At 40.7% G+C, this 22394-nt stretch overlaps 1 protein-coding gene across 3 annotated transcripts in view; it reads right to left on the bottom strand.

Moving 5' to 3' along the window:
- The window catches only part of TM7SF3 (transmembrane 7 superfamily member 3), a 35580-nt gene extending 20940 nt beyond the window's left edge, over positions 1-14640 (bottom strand). The window contains exons 1-4 of one of the 3 annotated variants that reach the window (XM_073877797.1): positions 14368-14640; positions 4839-4993; positions 3081-3119; positions 1522-1672 (exon numbers count right to left, since the gene is read on the bottom strand). In XM_073877797.1, coding sequence (XP_073733898.1) covers positions 1522-1672; positions 3081-3119; positions 4839-4993; positions 14368-14458 — 436 coding nt within the window. In that variant the 5' untranslated portion in view covers positions 14459-14640. The remainder of the gene's footprint in view (positions 1-1521; positions 1673-3080; positions 3120-4838; positions 4994-14367) is intronic. The other 2 variants (XM_073877796.1, XM_025879730.2) reach the window with 2 other exon arrangements.
- Between the last annotated feature and the right edge of the window lie 7754 nt (positions 14641-22394).

Here is a 22394-nt window from a genome sequence, read left to right as displayed (position 1 = left end):
ATCTCAACTTCATACACTCATCCAATCATTCCTACAGTTGGGTCCTGGTTTCCATCAACTGCTGGAATTCTGGTGGTTGATTTCCCCCAGCCAGATCTGGAATGGAGAAACCCCATGTGCATACCTGTTTCAATGCCGCTCTTCTTTCATACTCTCCTTTTCCTGCATTTACAAATCTTTACCACACCTGAGAAAATGATGTGGATTGTAATGGAAGCTCTACTCTAATTTTTCTTTGTACACTGTCCTTGATGAAAACCCGAAGTCTATGGTTTTCTATCAGGTCATTACCTTTGCTACATAGGATGCTGTGTAAGAGCAATCTAAATACCCTCACCTTTATTCCTCAATCACTGTAATCTAGTTTTCATCCCCACTGTGCCACTAGAACAATTCTCACTAAAGGCCACTCTTCATTGCACTATCCTATGGACAATTTCCGTCACTTCCTTGACCTCTCTGCAATGTACTATTTACCATTCCTTACTTAAAGCAGAACCTCCGGGCTCTTCTCTTTACCTCCTTGACTCCTCCTCAGTCTTATGCTTATTCCTCAGCAGTGAGCATCGCCCAGAAACAGTGCCTGACATGTGGTAGGCACTATGAAAGTATCCGCTATCATTTTCCCCCCTAAATCTCTAAGTACATGCCTGGACCATCTTACTTGCTTCCATGGCTTTTACTCAGAACCTTGTAGGTGGACATCTAACCTCAAGTCTCCACTCCACACCCTGAAACTCCCTACTATGCAGTTCCATCCAGATGTCCTATAGCGTCTCAGATGATGTCCCAAACTGAAGTCACCATCGACCCCATCCCAACCGCCTCAACTGTCCAGCACCACGACAACTCCCTCTCAACCCTATTTTGCATCACTGTCTCCCAGCAGCAGCCCAAATGGGAAGCCTATGCTCCTCCCTTTTATAATGCATAACCACTGGTCACTGTGTCTCATTAATGCTACCTTCCAAACATCTTCTCACTCTGAGCTCTCAAAGGTGTGCTGAGTCCTGATTCTGCTATGCCCTCTCCAAGCCACTCCCCATGCTCTTCTAGCACTAACTTTCTGATAGATGAAATGCGTATCATTCCTCTGCTTAAAAATTCTGTGCTCCTTCAGAATAGAATACAAACCTCAAATTACATAAAAGGCCCTTCACACTCATGGCTCCAGCCACACACACCATTCTGCCATTCTCCAAGTACTGTCCGTTCTTCTTCCATGCCCTCCTCTGCCTCAAATAACCAGCTAAAGTATTCAGGGCTATGTCCTGCCTTTCTGTTACTGCTTCTCCAAGGGCTCCTTAAATTTTTTTTGAATTAATGACTGCATTCTCCTACACCCCTACCCGGGCTTTCAATCATCATGAAATTCTTTGGCTCCCTTGTTGTTAAAATTGTTGATTCAATATACCATACTTGCAATAAATACTTTTAAAAGGATTATAGTTTCCTTTGGATTTTCATGAATAAGTTCCACATTCTGGAGAGTCAATAGGGATTCGAAGATAGAAAGGTTACCTCTTTCTGAATAGGTGAGTGGGATGGCCACGTTCTGGACAGGCTCAGCATCTAAAGTCTCCAAGTGCCAAGTGCACATACTCTGCTCTGGTCTAAGAATGAAAACCAGTCCTCGGTCAGTGCCTGTTCCTGAGGTATTGTGAAGGAGAGTCTGCAGTAAGGTAGAAAAGAGTCATCATGAATAGGGAGTTGAGCAAAATATTTAAATTCTAGGCTGGATCTCGTCTGCCTGTCCTATTCCAAACCTTCTCAAAACAAGAAGGAAGAAACACAGACCTTCCTTATAAAGAATTCATCTCTACGTGCAGGTGTCCATGCCTATGCATGGAAGAACTATTTAAATATATGATCTTTGATAGGAATAGGAGATGCACAGTGAAATTCCCAAGTTTTTCAATTCCCTAAATTAAGATTTAGTACGTCAAGTACTAAGACTACTGTCAAATGACAAAACTGAAAACAAGTCAGTAAAGAGTTTGGTGTCCTTTATTCAAGGAAAAACAACCCACAGATTAGGGGAGTACAGTGCCTTACAAACAGTGAAGAAGGACCTGAAGGATTTGGGACAAAAGTGAGTTGTACAGTGTTAGAAAAAGCAAAACAGAAACAGACCATGATTGGTTAGGAAGTCAGAAATTTCCTTATAAGGAAGGTGAGCAGGTCCTATTCTCTAAGGTAAGGCAAACGAGCTAGAACAGAGTTGGAGAACGGTGACTCTCATGGCAGGTTTCCTGGACAGGTGTTTCCCTGTAAGTGCAAGTTGACTCAGGTTTAGATTTGTGACATGGACCAGGTCACGGAGGCAGCCTCCATCATGTAGGTCCAATACACAAATTCACTTTATCACTATGAAAACAAAAACATGAGCCCCGCCCCTAAAGAATTCAAGTCCTGGAAAGTTTCTTTAAAAAAACTGAGCTGTGATTGTCATATTATAAACTACACATAAAGAATACCATTTGGTAAGTTTTTTTTTTTTTTTTTTTTTTTTTTTTTTTTTTTTTTGGTAAGTTTTGATATACATAGACGCTCATAAGCCATCACCACAATCAGGGCAGTGAACAAACTTATTCTTAAGTGCTCCTTTCAAATCCTCCCTCACACCACTCCACTGGACTATCCCCTAACCCCATCTATTTGGAAAGTTTTTCGAACAACAAAATACTAATTTAAGAGGTAGTAGATTCAGAGCGTTTTCTCAAAGCTAAGAAATGGGAAGAAAAAAGTGCCAGATGGGTTTCAATTTGACAAGCACACGGGAAAATGATTCAAATACTAATCGATGAACTGCAGAGTCAACAGTTTCAAAGAACCAACTTCTATGATGACCCCAAAAAATCCAAAGTGCCACACTTCTTCTGGAAGGAAACGGGAACTACTCTCTTCACACAGACCACTCATTTCTAGAGCTAAGGGCAGTTCTGGTTGTCGTCGGCTCAGCAGTATAAATACAGTGAGGACTAAGGGCAGCCCCGGAAAGGGACATTCAGGATAGCTAAGGTCTGCTCCGCATGAACACTGAGGCCCAGCATGCTGCCCGGTCAGGCCACTTCACTCACATTAGTCATGTCCGTGTTCCCTTCTCCAAGCTCCGTTTCCTCAAACGTAAAAACATGCAGTGTAAGTACTTTGTCGAACTGTTGTGAGAAATTAATTGCATGGAAAACCAAACGCAGGGGTTCCTAACTAGGAGCCCCAGAGGCCCAATGAGTTTCCAGGGGTCCCCATGAAATTATACAAACATATCCATGCATTTTGAGGGGTACAGAGTCCAGAGATTTTAGCAGATTTGACGTCTAGGGCCCTAGGAGAGCTTAAGAACCACTGACCTAGCCCCTAATAGGCATGCAAAAAAATATAAATGCCTTTTTTTTCAATCCTTTCTCTTCCTTCAAAGGTTGTCTTCACTATGATGTTATGAAGAAGGAAATCGTCTGTGTAGCATTTTACTTTGTCTCCTATGTAAGGGTCTGAATAGAAAGTTTCCTTCTGAATTTAGTGCCAGGAACAAAGGTTGGCTTTCCCGAGGAACTGGAATGGTTTTTCCTTCTAAGAAAGTTATGACATTTAACATGCTTTGATTTCTCCTCCGGCTGCAAAGAAGGCAGACAAAATCTGAGTGGGGGTCATAAACACGGTTAACTCTTTTGCAACTAACGTAATTTATTCCTTCCTCTTTTCCTTGATCAAACTCTTCCATTTCTAGTCTATTAAACTACCAAACATACAATTTCAAAACCTTCATGGTAGGGGCAGGAAGGCTAGAATACAACATGTAAAGTATCTAGTTTGAAAGATAATATGACCAATGCCTATAGAATATATATGAACTGGACTAAGAACACTTTGTTTAGCAAATTCCAGAATATTAAAAGACAGGCTTATAATAGATATGCTGAGGACAAATAAAAAGCAGCACAACTTCATAGAGAGTGAAATTCATTTATTAGTCTAAGGGGGTCATATAGGCTGAATATAAATAGACTTATAAGAAGTTAATATAAATGGCAGATTCTTCATGGGTTAAGCTAATCCAGGGCATATAAAAAACTTCCCAAAGGTGAGGCTGAGGTTGAAGGGGTTAGTGATGATCTCTGAAATAAGAGTCTTAAACGCAGGAAGCTGAGCACAGGGCTAGAGGACCTGAGTATTGGGCTTCTTTTGTTTCCATGAGACTCCAAAGAATACAGGTGATCCTACAGGGGGGTCTTAGTAAACTCAGTAAACACTATATGGCTGAACAATGATGGAACCCCATTAAAACATATTCAGAGGTAAAAATCATTAAGGACCCAGTAGAGTAAGAAAAAAAAGGTGAGATATCATGAGGAAAGCTAAACTGCAGCCAGGAGACATCCAGTAAAGGCCATCCCACCCCCAAACTTGGCACTTGCTCACCCCCTCTTTAAGTCAGAGGTCACCACACTCAAGAAAGGCCTGAGACACACACCTCTTTGCCAGTCTAAACCACTAACTTGAGAGGCTCCAATCTTGATCTTTTTAAGGATATAAAGTCAAACATAAAGAGGCATCAAATTCTAATGTTTCGGGCGCCTGGGTGGCTCAGTTGGTTAAGCGACTGCCTTCGGCTCAGGTCATGATCCTGGAGTCCCGGGATCGAGTCCCGCATCGGGCTCCCCGCTCAGTGGGGAGTCTGCTTCTCCCTCTGACCCTCTTCCCTCTCGTGCTCTCTATCTCTCATTCTCTCTCTCTCAAATAAATAAATAAAATTAAAAAAAAAAATTCTAATGTTTCTACTAAATATAAGACCCCAAAATATGGAAATGGTGTTTACAGAAATAACTCTCCATACTTACCTTAGAAAAAGAAATCGTTGTATTCTGATACTGTGAGTGTATTTGGAAAATAAGGAAAGACGCATTGCTCGAAATATGACGCAAAATGGCGTCCTCTGGAGAGGGCCTGTTGAGCTTGAAGTATCTAAATTTCCCTATGTAAAATTCAAGAAGACCTGCAATGGGAGAAACATTCACTGTAACGTTTGTACCTGTAATATCGATTTGTAGAAATCTCAGACATAAGCATACATGCACTCCTAATTTAATCCTCAGAAAAACCTGGGGAGATAAATACTACTATTACTGCCCCTATCTTAATGATGAGGGCGGTTAAGCTTAAGAAGGGGAAGCAGCTAGTAAAGAGTGGAACTGAACATCAAAACGTAAGAAAGGTGTTTTGAAAAATGTAAACAAAAGAGTGCTTAGGATGCCTAAGATGCCCAGCGCCCAGAGCCAGAACATTCCCCACTATAAGCAGCCATAACAATTCCATTCAAAACAGAGCTCCAGGCGGTGCCTGGCTGGCTCAGTCAGTAAAGCATGTGATTCCTGGTCCCCGGGTCATGAGTTCAAGCCCCACATGTGGTGTAGTTTACTTAAAAAATATTTTTATTAAAAAAACAGGGGCGCTAGGTGGCTCAGTTGGGTAAGCACCTTGCCTTCAGCTCAGGTCACGATGTCGGAATCCTAGGATCGAGGTCCATGGCTGGCTCCCCACTGAGTGGGGAGCCTGCTTCTCCTTCCCCTGCTGCCCCTGCTGCCCCTCCTCCCCAATGCGCTCGCGCGTGCTCTCTCTCTCAAATAAATAAATAAAATCTTCAAAAAACAAAAACAGAGCCCCTGAACTTAAGGTTTTAACAACCCTAAGGAAGCACTAACAATTGTGAATACACTGATATTAAAAACAGAACCTGATCTGGTGAATTCTGAAGTCAGCCCAGCCCAGAGGGATATAGGGGGCTTCAATTTTATCCCACCAATCACGAGCTGTGTGATCTTAGGCAGGTTACTTAATTTCCTTAAAGCTCAATTTCTTCATCTGTCAAATGGGACTGTAATTACCTAGCTTGCAAAGCAGGGTGCCATCAAAACTGACAAAAATGTCTGAGTGCCTACACCAGGTACTTCACATAGTGTCCATACAGTCATGAACCACAAGGCATTCTGGAAAAAGGAGCTTTTGAAGGATCAAGTTCAGAATCCACACTAGTTTTGCAACACCTCATCTAGGCCTTTCTCATCTGCTTGTCTCCCCTTGTGTTTCACTCATCCACTCACTGTGTCTTTCTCCCAGCTGCACCCCAGTTCTTTCATCAACCTAATTCCCAAACAGTCCACTAAATACGTTGTTTTATTTGTGTGGTCCTGGATGCCCATCCCATCCTCTACCCTGTAGTTAGCATCTCTCTGCTGAAATAGCACAGGAGCTCCCACACATTACACAAGCAGTCTTGGGGGATTCAAGTCTAAAAATAGGAAAAAAGATTTAAATTTAATAAAGATGAAACAGAGTTGACAATAGATTATAAGTCACCAGAGTCCCACTGTGGAACTATCATTTTATTTTAGAAGGAAATTAGAGTCAGTGGGTGGTAAAGGAAAATACTCCAGACATTTAACAACTTCAAACTCATTCTTATGTACTATTTCCCAAACAGGCTAATTTTCAACACTTTTTTTTTTTTTTAAACACAAGTACTCCATCTGGATGATTTAAAAAAGAGACTATCAACAATGGCTAACCAAGAAAGCCACCCAGAATATATGAATAAACGCTAGGCTGAGATCAAACATTACTCTGCATGAATTCCCCAAACCTCGTGATGCCATTATATTACCTTCATAACTTTTTTATAATTGATAGAAAAAAGTTACTGGTGGCTATGATTTAATTTCTGAAACTCCAGGGAGAATTTTAATTAGTGGCAACAATGACAAACGAAAATGGTATATTTCCTTCTATTTATGTTAGCAGAAACATGCTTTACCTTTTATGTAGAACTAAATTCCAGCCAGAATAGAGGTAAAAACATTAGGAAGGATTTAACAGAATCTGGATAGGGAAGCCTAGAAAATGTAAGGGAGTTTTTTGTTTTCCTTTTTATAAAGGGAAACAAGAAAAACATTTTTACATTTTCCAGGCTTTCCCATCATCATGATTATTTTATTAGGAAACCAAATTATACATAAAATTAAGTGGGTTTCTGTAAGTGGCACTAAAAACATTGCATGCATCATACTTTAATTTTGGTCCCATCTACGCTCCTGTCTTCCAAGTCTTAAGAATATCCACAAATCCTAGTCTGTCAAACTAAAAGCAGTATGTTTGCTTTCCTAGGAACTAATTGGATTTCCATCCTTTAATTGTTCAAAGCACTCAGCTCATTTTTTATTTTGCATTTTTTTTTTAAATCCCAGTATAGTTAACATACAGTGTATTATTAGCTTCAGGTATAGCACTCAGCTCATCTACCATCTGCTTTTTCTAGTTACACTTTCAGTCTTTAAGGTTTTTTTCAGTTTTTCCCTTTTCTTCCCCATTTTTTCTATTTGACAAATATTTATGAAGTTCTTATGGACCACCTGTTCTGTCTATTGGCTACTGGGATCAAAACTGGTTCAAATGAATTTGTGAAGGTTGTTCACAATTTCTGTAATTCTCACTAATTTGCTGGTAAGTATATCTTAGAAACTGTTCAGATAATCTGTATGTTTATCCCCCATTAAACAAGCCTTGAATCAAAACTCTACCCAGAATGTTTAAAAGCCCTGGAAGAGATTAAAGCTATCAACGAGGGATGCCTGAGTGGCTCAGATGGTTAGGCGTCTGCCTTTGGCTCAGGTCATGATCCCAGGGTCCTGGGATCAAGCCCCGCATCAGGCTCCCTGCTCAGTGGGGAACCTGCTTCTCCCTCTGCCTCTGCCTCTCTCTCTCTCTCTCTCTCATGAATAAATAAAAACATTAAAAAAAATCTTTAAATAAATAAATAAAGCTATCAACTAGTTAAGTCTTGGTGTCAAGCTTTTCTTAACCTTCCCTTAACCTACCACACAGGGGTGAAAATAAATCACAACTCAGAAATACTCGGAGAACCAAAAATTTCAGTGTTTTAAGAGACAGTAAGGAAAGAGAACCACAGAAATTAAAACACATTATTAAACAACTGATAACTTAAGGTAAATAGGGGTATTGAAAGTAGATATCACTGCAAGTATATTTTAAGGGATTTTTCTTCACACGTTTCACTGTTTATCAAATTTCTATAATGATGGTGAGATGCTCTTATCAGAAACTGCACAATTTGGAAAAAAACCTCCATTATTGATAGCACTCAAAACACAGATTCTACCTCAAGTCTTCATCTCAAATTTATAAAAATAAGAACATACTCTAGACAAAATGATGACATTCTCTCAACACTTTCATCATTAGTTTTTTTTCCCTTAAAATGGTAATATTTTTCCAGATAATATATAACTTTATTATAGAAAGGTAAGAAATGTAGAGAAAATCAATACCTACAGCAAATATACTGTGCAGAAACAATCACTATATACATACGTATCAGGCAGTAAAACCTATTTGAGAAGGTTTTTGCTGTGACAGTGTAACAGATCACCTTTGATCCTAAATGGTTAAACTACCCAAGAAGTCTTGTTCTCATTAAGAAAATCAGAAATGAAAACAAGCAGTCCATATGAAAATATATAATGATCAGGACCAAAACATTAAGTTACAGTCTCTGCTTCTGAATTCAAGAAAAACACCTGGCTACAACTTTCATTTATTACTTCCTGGATTTCCAGAAGTTATGAGAAAGATGACACCTCACTAATCCTCTTTCTCCAAATGCCTGTAGCAGGAACCTGGCAGATGCAAGATAATAAGAGACACGGTATTCATGATTTAAAAACCTGATCACCTGACAAAATAAGTAGGCGTATTAAAAGCAGGTGCCTCTGGGGGTGTATTTTAAATGATTTTTTCCCTTTTCTTCGTACATTTATTTTTCAAATTTTCTATAGCACTCATAAGGTTTCCTTATTAGAAGGAAATTCTAGTACAGTGGTTATCCTTCCTGGCTGTACACTACAATCATCTGGAGGTGCTTTTTAAAAACTATTGCTGCCTGGGCCCCTAGCCAGACTGCTTAAATAAAAATCCAAGGGGTTAGGGTACAAGTGTCAGTTAAAAAACATTAATTGAAATAACATACATACAGAGAAGTGCATTAAGTTTACACTATAGGTAAAGAAAGAGCATTCTACAATCTTAGAGGTCTTATGGTCCCTTCTAATCACTAAACCTTCCCTCCCGCCCAGAAATACCACAATCCTAACTTCAAACACCATAGATGGGCTTTGCCTATTTCTGAAATCTAATTAAGTAGAATGATAAAGGATGAATTCTTTTGTATCTAGCTTTTTAAAAATCAATACCATACCTGTGAAATTCATCCAAGCTACTGTAAGTAACCATGACTTACTCATTTTCATTGTTGTATACTTCATAAAAGGAATATACCACAATTTACTTATCTATTCTTCTGTTAATTAACATTTGGATTACTTCTAATTTGAAGTTATTATGAATAACTCCAAACATTTTTTTTGTACATGTCTTTTCGTGCACATATGTACACATTTCTATTGGGTAGAACCTAAGAATAGAATTATCAGGTAATAGGGTAACTTATGTTCTGCTTTAGTAGATACTGCCAAACATTTATCCCACATGATTTTGCCAATTTACACTCCTATCAACTTGTGGAAAAGTATTCTGGTTGCCCAACTGTCTCAGCAACACTTGGTATCACCAGTGTCTCTGTTTGGTACATAGTAGTATCTCACTGTGATTTCAATTTGCATTTCCCTAATTATTAAAGATGTTAAGAACATCTTGTTTTGTTTATAACCATTTGGATACTTTCTTTGTAAAAGGGTCTGTATTCAAGACTTTTGCCCACTTTAAAAATAGGCTGTCCTGACTGAATTTTAGTTCTTTATACATCATTAATAGGAGCATTCTGTCAGTATATCTTCTTCCATTCTTGTAGCTCATCTTTTCACTCTTGTTACCTTTAGATTAAAAGAAGTTTTAATTTTGAGGTGCCTGGGTGGCTCAGTCGTTAAGCGTCTGCCTCCGGCTCGGGTCATGATCCAAGGGTCCTGGGGTCGAGCCCCACATCAGGCTCCCTGCTCAGTGGGAAGCCTGCTTCTCCCTCTCCCACTCCCCCTGCTTGTGTTCCCTCTCTCGCTGTGTCTCTGTCAAATAAATAAAGAAAATCTTTAAAAAAAAAGTTTTAATTTTAATGTCCAATTTCTTGAGTTTTTCTTTTATGCTTAGTCCTTTCTATGTCATTCTAATCCAATCTTTGCCAACATATTCTAAGATTATGAAGACACCTTCCCCATGTTAACTTCTAGATCTTTGTTTTACCTTTGATATTTAAGTCTAAAATCAATCTAAAGTTGATTTTTATATATGGTGTGAGGCAGGTGGTCAAGGTGGATGTTTCCATATGCATATCGATTTGACATAATACCCTTTATTGAAAATACCACCATTTCCTTACTACTCTGCAATTTCAGTTTTCATATAAGTGAGCACATGTGTTGGTCTGTTTCCGGACTCTTAATTGTATTCCAGTGGTCTATTTGTCTATCCTAACACCAATATTACATTGTCTTCATTTCTGCCCCAAATTTGTTCTTTCTCTTCAAGACCATCTTGACTATTTTGGCCATTTTTCATCTCCATATATATTTTCGAAAGCAGCTTGTTAATTTCCACAAAAAAAGCTGCCTGGAATCTGATTGGGATGGCAACGAATGTATTAATTTAGGGAGAAATGCTATCCTTATAACATAAAATTTTCTAATTTATGAATCTGAGATATCCTTCTGCTTATTTGGCTTCTCAATTTATCTCAAGAATGTTGTGTGACTTTTTTCTGTAGAGATCTTTACATATTCCATTATAATTACCCCTAAATATCCTTTTTTTTTTAAGATTTTATTTACTTATTTGACAGAGAGAGACACAGTGAGAGAGGGAACACAAGCAGGGGGAGAGGGAGAGGGAGAAGCAGGCTCCCTGCTGAGCAGGGAGCCCGATGCGGGGCTCGATTCCAGGACTCTGGGATCATGATCTGAGCTGAAGGCAGACTCTCAATGACTGAGCCACGCAGGTGCCCCAACCCCTAAATATTCTATGTTCCTTGATGCTAATGGAAATTCATTTTTCCTTTTAAATTTCAATTTCTAGTTGTCTCTTCAACAATCTGCCTTTTTAAAAAGTTCTCCAGGTGACTCCAATGTTCAGCCAGGTCTAAGAACTCCTAATACAATGTTTGATGAATTAGGAAAAGATAAATATATTTTTTCCTATTCTTAGTCATCTTTAACCTAACTTCTGTGTGCAAATTCTTTGGCAGTATTACCTTGGCAGTCTATTAGCCATTTCACAATTTTTACAGAAGACTGCATATTCATCAAACCAGTTGTGGTTTGACTCTTGGCTATGCAGGGTTTTGTTATATTTAACATCCTGGTGTCTAGTACAGTACCAGTCACATAGTTGGCACAGAGTAAATGTCTGGTGAAGGATGGCTGAATGTTATGACCTCAGGGAAGTAATTTACTTCCTCTGAGCCTCAGTTTCCCCATGGTGAAATGGAGGTGATGTACTGCATACATCATTTGGCTGCCGAAAGTATAAAACAAATAGAAAACAAATTTTAAACTGTCCAATGCTACACAATAAACTATCATTTCTAACTTCCCTTAGCTTTCCAGCATTTCAGAGGCTCATCTCCTTATTTAAAAAAAAAAAAAAAAAAGTCAGGCATTCAAAATGGCCCTGCGAATAAACTAGTAGAAAGAAGGGGACTATACATGCCCAGCATGTCCATCACAAACATCAAAATGGGAAAGAGACTTCCAGGGAGCAACAAGGAAAAGTACTAAAAATCAAGATTTTAACAGTATAGTCTGGCAGAAAATGCATTTGATTTCTACTCATAAAAACAGACACAGCAAAAGGAGACATGTATCCAAAATGTATCCTGAAGAAGTTAACAGGAACTTCTCTAAGCCATCTGGAAAAGGATTCACTTTATGAGGCATAATTAGATCTTATGACTTTGTGAGTGGGAAGGAAAAAGACAGCACATCAAATGATATTGCAGACAAATGGCTAAGATGGAGACAGAGCACTTAGGCTGTGGCTCTCTTCTAAAAAACAATGGTTCTGCTTTTTCTGCCAAAGATATTTTTTGCCATCTGACCCATAGCCAGGCACTCTCTTCTATTTTTCATACCCTTCCTCCATTCCTACCCAGAGTCATTTTTCTTTCCAATAATTTCTTTCTAAAAAGAGCTGCCCAATCCTAATCTTTTCCTTTTCTTTCCCAATCAGATCCTAAACTCGAACCTTAAAATTATCCAACTCATTTTTTTTTTACTAAAATTTACCTGTTTGTGCTCTGACACAACCAAATTCTAGATCTGTGAAAGCTTAGTCTTTATAATTCTCTTCAGATGAACTATTAAAAAAAACAATTCGGATACTTAAGTTGGTCGGCATTCAACTGCCTCTCCCCATGTTTCATTTATATGTTATGAATTTTCATTAGCCCTAAAAGCTGAAACACAGAAATGTACACACTACCTTTCACATACTTTTAAAAGAGATCACTTGCAACGAACTACACAAATGGCCTGCTACCTTAAATTCAGCACCAGCAATAACACAAATACTAGAAGGCCCACATGACATTCTGCTCAACTCCAATTACTATTGTAATTCCATGTAAATTACTAGATATGAATGTAAAACAAGAATGAAGATAATATTAAATAAAAAGTGCAGAACTAGAAAAGATGTGGATCACAGCCCTCCTGACTCAGAAACCTTGATCAACTACAAAGCCAATCTTTCAAATTCTTCACCTGTTAAAATGGAGATAGTGGGGCATCTGGATGGCTCAGTCAGTTGAGTGCCTGACTCTTGGTTTCTGCTCAGGTCATGATCTCAGGGTGGGGTGGGGGGGGTAATTCAGCCCCACATCAGGCTCCTCGAACAGCGGGGAGGGGAGTCTGCTTGGGATTCTCTCCTTCTCTCCCTGCCCCTCCCCCCCCTTGCAGTTGCTCGCTCTAAAATAAATAAATTTTTAAAAAATAAAATAAAATGGAGATAGCATCACCACTACCTCTCTCATAAGGCTATTTTGAGGAATGACAATTCATAGAATTAAGTGTAAAGCACCATACTAAGTAAAATATTCTTACTGGAGGGCAGCTTTGTTGAAGTCGAAAGACCATGAAAATTAAAATTGCAGCAAAACACACCTGGGCTCAAATATCGCCTGTGCCCCTATTAACTGTTCACCTGTGTAATGAACATCATCCAGGGCCCCAGCTTCATCCTCTGCCAAGTGAGGAAGGTAATTATCTCATAGGGTTGTGAGGATTAAATAACAATGCCATGGAAAGCACCTGGCACTTACTGCACACAGTGAAATGTCAGCATCCTATTATTAACAAGGCTATTTTTTCAGCAAAAATATAACTGCTCTTTTCAGCTTTGGCCTTAACTCCTGTGCAATGATTCTATGATTCAGTTTGCACAAGAGCTTTTCTAAGATGAGCAATTAGGAACACAACCACATTATTCAGAAAACACATTGGTTCAGAACTGCAACTGGTCTTTTTTTTTTAAGATTTTATTTATTCATTTGAGACACAGAGATACAGAGAGAGAGAGCATGAGCAGGGGGAGAAGGAGAAGCAGGCTTCCCGCTGAGCAGGAAGCCCAATGCGGGGCTCGATTCCACAACCCTGGGACCATGACCTGAGCCAAAGGCAGACGCTTAACCATCTGAGCCACCCAGCGCCCCATGCAACTGGTCTCTTAAGCTCAAAATAAAACTAAGAATGTGATTAACCTCAGGGAAAAGCGCATGATTATCATCAGCCTAGCACAATCAGTGCTTTTTTATGGTTTATATTAACAAACCAGGAGCTATCGCTAAAACGCATTCACCGAGCACATGACCTATCCAAAGTCCCATTCTGGGTTCACTTTTCCTTTCAAACCACATAGAGCATAACCAATTTGAAAAGCATCTATATTTTGGAGTGTAAAAAACCGCAGCAGCTTGGAGGAACATTATTAATAAAGCCCTTAGTTCTGCACCAAGCCTCACTGTCGAGTGTCAGATATACCACTGGAGAGCAAAGAGGTGTTTTAATGCGTTAAATTCAACCTGCGAACACATGGCTGCTCCCTAGGGAGATAAAAAACGTGTCTGAACAGGAGAGTTAGTTAACCCTTCCCATTTCCTCGGCTTAAATTAGGAGGTTGACGGTGAGGCCTCCTTGGCAATGGGAGCTTCCTTCAGCAGGAAAGGACCCTGATCCACTCCTGCCGGTTCTGAACTCACCACCTGCCCTGCGGCATGCACAGATCCCGAGGTGGACTGCGACCCTGCAAGAAATGCAAAACCAACTTGAGGTTGCAGAAGTGATGCGCCCCTGACCTTACCCTCGCTGGAATTCCCGACGGTTTCGGCTCCACCGGCCACGCGGGGTTCGGACGCCAGCACCGCCAGAACCAGCAGCCGAAGGAGCCCCATGGCTGCCCGGGGCGGGCCCCGTAGCCTCGCCCGCGCTACCCCGGGGCGCTCGCGCCGGGTCCCATCACTTGCGAGGCGCACACGCCGCACACCTGCCAGCCCCACAGGGCGGGCGTCCAATGCCAGCCGCACGCCTGAGCCCCACGGAGAGGTTTCCTGTTCCGGCAAAAACCCCGCAACCCCACACCGCGCCTCTCCCCGCCCCCTTTACGTCACCGCCGCGGGTCCCCCTCCGCCACGGGCGAAGGCGGAGGGGGGCGGTTCCAGTCGGCGTGCGCCTCCTCCCCGCGCCCGGCGAGTTTGCTGGGCGCTGCGCTCCCTCGAGTCCCTGCGGTACTGCGCGCGTGGGTGGGGGTCGAGGAGACCCCGGAAAGTTCTGTGGTGTAACCTGTACTTCCCACTTTTGTATCTTTCCCACTTACGAAAACCGCCGTTAGAGTAGATAATAACTTTCTGTTGCGGCCTAACGTCTCCAGGCTCTTGTTCCTGGGCTTAACTGCCCTTTGCAAGAAGGAAAAGTACGAACCCGGTACTCAAAACCCACGAACAATGGGTTTGTTTCCCTTAGCTGCTCAGGCCGATGTTAGTACGAAAGTGCGGCGCGAGTTATATTTCTGTAGTAGTGAGCTCCACATATTAAAATAGTTTCATTTTCTCAAAGCGAAATATCCTAGAAGACTCCAGACCTTAACCCAAGTTCCTCTCTCAAATTTTACACCTGAGGAGTGCTTAAAGGACAGCAGTCCACGTGACAGGTGGCTCGTGAGCTAATTGTGGAATTAGGTATTATAGACTCGGTTATTTGGGGGAAGATTGCTCTGGTTTCTTTTGCCTGCTCTTTAAACTTTTCATTTAGATATTTTGATGAGCAACTATCTTGAAAAATACATTTTGGGTCATTCCACTACTAAACTACAAACCTATAGCAATCACCCTAGTCTAAACAGGCACAACTCTTTTCCTGTTTTCCCTCTGCCTGGTCCAAAGGTTCACACCTCTGGTAGCACTGTCTATCCCTAATGGTGCTTGTTCACAGTCCCACATGTCCTCATTCCTGTAACTCTAAACAGATGAAATCCCGGGATGATGATAAGAGTGGTTATAATACGGGTAGCATTTGAATCATTGGATAGATTTAATAAACTGATAACTGATTAACTGCACCCTATTGGGGAGGAGGGTTAGAACTCTATCTCACCCTAGGCAAATGAAATCCCGAAGTATTCATTAAAACCATAAGAGAGAAGAAATACATGCTTCTTATTTTTTTAAGACTTTGAGAGACAGAGTAAGCACGAGTCGGGGGAGGGGCAGAGGGAGAGGGAGAAGTAGACTCCCAGATGAGCTGGGAGCCAGAGGCGGGGTTGATCCCAGGGTGGCAAGATAGGACCTGAACAGAAGTCAGATGCTTAATAACCGACTGAGGCACCCAGGTGACCTGAAATAAATGCTTAAAAAACAAACACACAAACGAACAAAGAAACAAAACTTGATCTCAAAATGGAAGGAAGCTCCTTTTAAAACTGTTTTAAAACAGTTCATTTAAGCAAAAATGTATTTGAATCTGGAAGCGACAAGCAGGAAGTGGTTAGAAACATTCAGGGGAGGAACTTTCTAAGCAAAAAAAAAACAAAAAACAAAGGAGGAAATCATAAAGGAAAAGATTGATAGATTTGGCTTCTTAATTTAAATTGTATGAAAGTCAAAAAACAACAGCAGTATGAAAAGTCGAGGGGCACCTGGGTGGCCCAGGCCCATGAGTGAATGACTATTGGTTTCAGCTCCAGTTGTGATCTCAGGGTGGTGGGATCCACCCGGCTGAGGGCTCCGCACTCAGTGCAGAATCTGCTTAAGATTCTCTCTCCCTCTCCCTCTGCGCCTCCTGCTCATGCTCTTTCTCTCTAAAATAAATAAATAAATCTTTAAAAAAATAAAAGCCAAGTTAATGACAAAAAAAATACAAATGGCCAATAAATGAAAAACATTCAAACTCACTAGTAACAAAAACAACAAAAATCAAATTCAGACACTGAGGGGGTGTCTGGGTGGCTCAGTCGGTTAAGGTTCCAGCTCTTCATTTCAGCTCAAATCATGATCTTGGGGTCGTGAGATCAAGCCCTGTCTCAGGTTTGGCACTCAGGGTGGAGTCTGCTTGAGATTCTCTCTCCCTCTGCCTCTGTCCCTCCCCCGACTTGTGCATGTGCACTCTCTCTCTCAAAATAAAGGCGTTTAAAACAAAAAAATTTTAAGGTTCTATTTATTTATTTGACAGAGAGCAAGAGTGAGAGCACAAGCAGGGTGAGTGGCAGGCAGAGGGAGAGGGAGAAGCAGGCTCCCCGCTGAGCAGAGAGCCCAACACAGGCTTCATCCCAGGACCCCGGGATCATGACCTGAGCTGAAGGCAGACGCTTAACTGACTGAACCACCCAGGCGCCCCAAAAACAAAAATCTTTAGGGCGCCTGGGTGGCTCAGTCGGTTGAGCGACTGCCTTCAGCTCAGGTCATGATCCTGGAGTCCCAGGATCGAGTCCCGCGTCAGGCTCCCTGCTCAGCGGGGAGTCGGCTTCTCCCTCTGACCCTCCCCCCTCTCGTGCTCTCTCTCTACCATTCTCTCTCTCAAATAAATAAATAAAATTAAAAAAAACAAAAAAAACAAAAATCTTTAAATAAAAGAAGACCTAAGACATAAATATTTTAGAAGAATATCCAGTGTGGGTACAAGAGCTGAGAAGTAGACATTTTAAGATAGGACCAGTGGGAGTGAGGTTGACACAACTTTTTATAGCGTAGTCTGCATCAAAAACCTTTAAAATACTCATACCTTTGGTATGATAATTCCACTTTGAGATTTAAGTATGTATATATGTACACGCATTAGATATCTGTATAAAATTAGTGCACAAAACTATCAAGATATTAGAGATTTTATTTATTTATTGCTTATTTGACAGAGGGAGCACAGGTGGTGTGAGGAGCACAGGGAAGCGGACAAGCAGACTCCACACTGAGCACGGAGCCCCCCGTGGGGCCCGATCCCACACTCCTGAGACCACGACCTGAGCCAGAATCAAGAGTAGGACACCTAACTGACTGAGCCACACAGGCGCCCCTTCAACAAGGTGTTAGGGCAACAAAACCCAATCTAAATGCTCAACAATAAGGAATTGATTAAATAACCCGTGACGCATCTATATAATAGAATACCATGTAGCACTTCAAAAATCATGTTTGGGAAGGCAACTGATTGTGTTTATAAAAAGGCAAGTTACAAAGCAAAAATATATGTAGTATGAGCTTGATCTTGTTGCCATTTTATTCATGTTTATATACATAGAGAAGTTGAAAAAATATCAAAATGTTTAAAATAGTTATCTCTGGGTGATTGGGTTAAGAATGATCATCTTTTAATTTTTAAAATTTGTAATAATTAATTTCAAGGGGGGGGCTTGAACTCACGACCCTGAGATCAAGACCTGAGCTGAGATCAAGAGTCAGATCCTTAACCGACTGAGCCACCCAGGTGCCCCAACAATGATTTTTGTTCCACATTTCTGCACTTTGTAAAAATTCAACATTGAATATGTATTGCTTTTGAATAAAACATTAATTTTTAAAAGATATGTATAATTTTAAAGATTTTCTTATGAAAGCATTCAGGATAACAGTCCACCTTCCTGAGTATGACACAATGGTTTTCATGACGTAGCCCCTGTCCACCTCTCCAGGTTCATGCTGCAACTAAACTCAATTCGTCTATGCTGACCACATTGAATTAATTTCAGTTTCCTGAACTCACCCTACTGTCTCTCCTCCATACCTTTGTATCGCTGTTCCCTTAGCTGCACAGGATAGCTGATGACAGATGAGTCAACAGTCAGAAGAGGGCTTTAGTACTTTGGCTCTGAAATACTGTGACAGCTTGGGAAGAATATTGGCTGAGGTTCCCTGCTCATGTCAGAGTTCCACTGGCAACCTGTGAAGCAAATGGGCTCAGCAGCTTTGCAGATGAGTTTGTCATTCCTATGAATTGAAAGGAAATGCAGGGGCACCTGGGTGGCTCAGTCTGTTCAGCGTCTGCCTTCAGCTCAGGTCATGATCCCAGGGTCCTGAGATCCAGCCCCCACATTGGGCTCCCTGCTTATCAAGGAGTCTGCTTCTCCCTCTGCCTCTGTCACACCCCCTGCTTGTGCTCACTCATGGTCTTTCTCAAATAAATAAATAAATTCTAGAAAGAAAGAAAAGAAAGAAAGAAAGAAAGAAAGAAAGAAAGAAAGAAAGGAAGGAAGGAAGGAAGGAAGGAAGGAAGGAAGGAAGGAAGGAAGGAAGGAAGGAAGGAAGGAAGGAAAGAAAGAAAGAAGGAAAGAAAGAAAGAAAAGAAAGGAAGGAAATGCAAAAACTGAGAAGATCCCAAACCGAAGATATATAGATAACTAGAGCCTTAAAGTCTGCCTAAAATTTAGAAAAGGAAGGAAGACAAGCAACCTATCCTAGATATTTTATAAAACCCAAGACCTTGGGTAGAGATGAGGACAGGGCTCTAGAGGAAAGGCAAGAAAGGCACTCTGTGAAATTTGCCCATTTATCCTATCCCACTCTAATCTCACCTTTGCTCTGTATTTTTTTTAACTCTTTTGTTCCTGTGGGTTACATTATTTTGACTGTGTTTACTAAATTAAATCCAAAAAATGTTTACTTAGTAATTATTATATGAAAATCATTATGATAGAAAATGTATTCATTTGGTCCACAAATATGCATTCATTGGCTTCTATGTGCCAGACTAAATGCTAGGTGCTAGGTATTGGAAATACAGAGAAAATTAAAATGTTTTTTGCCCACAAGCAGCTCATGGTAGTGAGGGAATTAGTCATGTATGAATAATTACATCTCAATATGCTAAGTGCAGTAACAAAAGTATAAGGAACAATTGTGGTGAAGATTGGGAGCAATTTTTTTTAAAGCTTTTTTTTTTAAAAAAGATTTTATTTATTTATTGAACAGAGAGAGACACAGCAAGAGAGGGAACACAAGCAGGGGGAGTGGGAGAGGGAGAAGTAGGCTTCCTGCTGAACAGGGAGCCAGATGTGGGGTGCAATGCCAGGACCCTGGGACCATAATCTGAGCCCAAGCCAGAGGTTTAATGACTGAGCCACCCAGGAGCCCCTCATTGTGCTCTAAAGAATATATATATATATATATAAAAAAAACAAATTTGAAAGTCTAGAGAAAATTGTAAAACCCTTTAGAGACATAAAGTTTGTCTTGGCTTACTTAACAGAACAACTCAAGGGCTAAGAACCTCTAACAATCCCAGGTCCCAACCTGTACATAATATTATTGGGACCACTATCTGAAAAATACTTCTTTATGCTTTGTAACACAACATCTACAAATGTAATACACAAGATCTGTTTCCAAATAGAATTCACTAAGTCTCCTACATATGATTAGATGATAGGTGATGTAGACATTAAAAAACCTATACTGTGTATGATTCAATAAGTTGTCCCTCCTTATGCCCCCCCAAAAAAGGGGGAGAAGAAAAAACTAAGCTCTTAGATTCCTCTGGGCAAAAGAATCCACAGAGACTGACAGATTAATTGGAAGAGAGCCCTGAATCTAGATGGAGTCTTCCTAGGTAATCATAAATCTTTCTTTTTTAAAATATGATAAAGTTATGCTGTGTTCTGGAGATATTAACTTCACAACATGGCACCAGAGTCACTGCCTATTAAATCCTATGCCTTAATTGAGTAGCTAAGATAGCCTTCTTCCCTCAGAGCAATCACAGGCCCTCGGTTAAAGCATTTTCCAAACTTACACTAGGTCTTTTTTTTTTTGAGATTTTATTTATTTTTTGACAGAGAGAGACAGCGAGAGAGGGAACACAAGCAGGCGGAGAGGGAGAAGCAGGCTTCCCATTGAGCAGGGAGCCCGATGCAGGGGCTCCATCCCAGGACCCCAGGACCACGACCTGAGCCCAAGGCAGACGCTTACGACTGAGCCACCCAGGTGCCCCAGATTGGGAGCAATTAACTTATAGTAGGGTTTCAGGAAGGGTTTTATTAAAAAAAAAGAAATGTTTAAAATAAGGTGAGGGGATGGTCAACAAGGGAACAAAGGGAGTCTAGTATAGCAAATGCTTATTTATAGTATTTCAGCCCAGTGCTTGGAATGTTTTAAATGTTTAATAAATTGTGACTGAGTAGGCAATAAAAGTAGTTAAGAGTCTAGAATGCTAAGTTGAAAAATTGTTAATGATTTTTTTTTAAATAAGGAGTCACTACAGATTTAAAAAAAAATCAAAGTACTTACCACAAGATTAGCTATGAGTTGATAATTGAAGCTGGGTGATGAATACGTGAGTGTCCACCTTATTATTCTATTTTTGTATATGTTTGAAACTTTTGATAATATGAAGTGTAGAGGTGCCTAGCTGGCTCGGTTGGACTGAGTGACTCTTGATCTGGGGGTTGTGAGTTCCAGCCCCACATTGGGTGTAGAAATTACTACAAAAATAAGTAAATAAACTTTAAAAAATAATATGAAGTTTAAAAGAACATACTTACCAAAATTATGTGTTTAAGGGATATGTAATACTGGGTTTCTGCTCTTCAAACCATATAATCCAGTTGGGGATGCAAGAACAGCAAGTGAAAAAGCATATGAAAAAGTGTCAAAATCATAAAAAGGAAAAGGAGTGGTCCATGTGGACTCCAGGAATTCATAGAATTTACATGAAAAAAGGTAAAACTGTAAAAGAGTAAAGAAATAGCAGCAAAGCAATTATTTGGATAAAGGTAAAGAATAAGGAAAGAGCTAGACAAGTGGTTCCCAAATGGGAGCAATTTTGCCCTGCAGGGGACATTTGGGAATATCTGGAGACATTTTGTATTGTCACCACTGGGAGTTTGCCATTGTCACTTCATGGGTAGAGGACAGTGATGACGCTAAACATTCTATAAGGCACAGGATAGCACTCCAGGAAAAAAAAAAAAGAAGAAGAAGAAGAAGAATCCAGCCTAAAATGTCAATAGTGCTGCTGCTGAGAAATCCTGAGCTAGACACAAGAAGACTGTTTTTGGCAGGTGGGTTTTTCCCTGAAGTCCTCAGCTTCAGGAGATTCATAAACCCCTTAAAAACGTATGAAAAATTTTGAGCCTGGTCTGGGGAAAGGGTCCATAGCTTTCATCTCATTCTTAAAGGTGTCCATGGCCAGAAGGGTCTTAAGAAGCCCGGGAAAACCAAGGGTTCAGGGACCATGGATGAAAAATCTGATTTCACTCAGAATATTATTGGGAGAGACGGCTGGATCTGTTCTCTGGAGACAGATTATTGTGACCCTTGAAAACCAGGCAGAAATGGCTGTACACCAGCCTGAGGTCTCAGCGGAGCTACTGAAGACCTTTAAGAAGATAATGACAGGACAAAAGCTGTGTCATAACATGATTTGTCTTCAAGTGGCTCCTCTCTGCCAGGTGCCCAAGTTCTCTTCAATCAGGCAAAACAGTATTCTCTCTATGGGCTCTCTCACTCATCCCTCTGTATCTAACCGGGCACCAACCCATGCTAACATTTCCTTCAAAACGAACCTTTCTTCTTCTCTTATCAGAGTTAACACCCTAGTCCAGGCCCAACCCATTTCATTCTTGGAACTGCAAAGCCCTTCTCCCAATGAACCCCTGGCTTATTCACCTTTGCAAACCCAGCACCTAACACATTCTTGGTAGTTGGCAAGCATTCAGTAAGGTATACTCTCAACTGAGGATGGGAAGAGAGAGTCACAAGATTACCCCATATTATGATTAAAACAAATTAGAGTTATCTCTCATTAATCCCATTATGGGGGGGTGCCTCACCTGGAGAGGTTCCTAATTAGGTCCCAGCAGATATGTAGATTGGGGATTAAGGGGAAGGAGTGGTGAAGCAGAAGTAG

This window comes from Callorhinus ursinus, unplaced genomic scaffold, assembly GCF_003265705.2.
Source record: "Callorhinus ursinus isolate GAN/ISIS: 27379988/994484 unplaced genomic scaffold, GSC_fseal_2.0 scaffold27, whole genome shotgun sequence".
Taxonomy (NCBI): Eukaryota; Metazoa; Chordata; class Mammalia; order Carnivora; family Otariidae; genus Callorhinus; species Callorhinus ursinus.
Note: the sequence above shows the minus strand (reverse complement) of the source record. Positions and strands in the feature narration are given on the sequence as shown.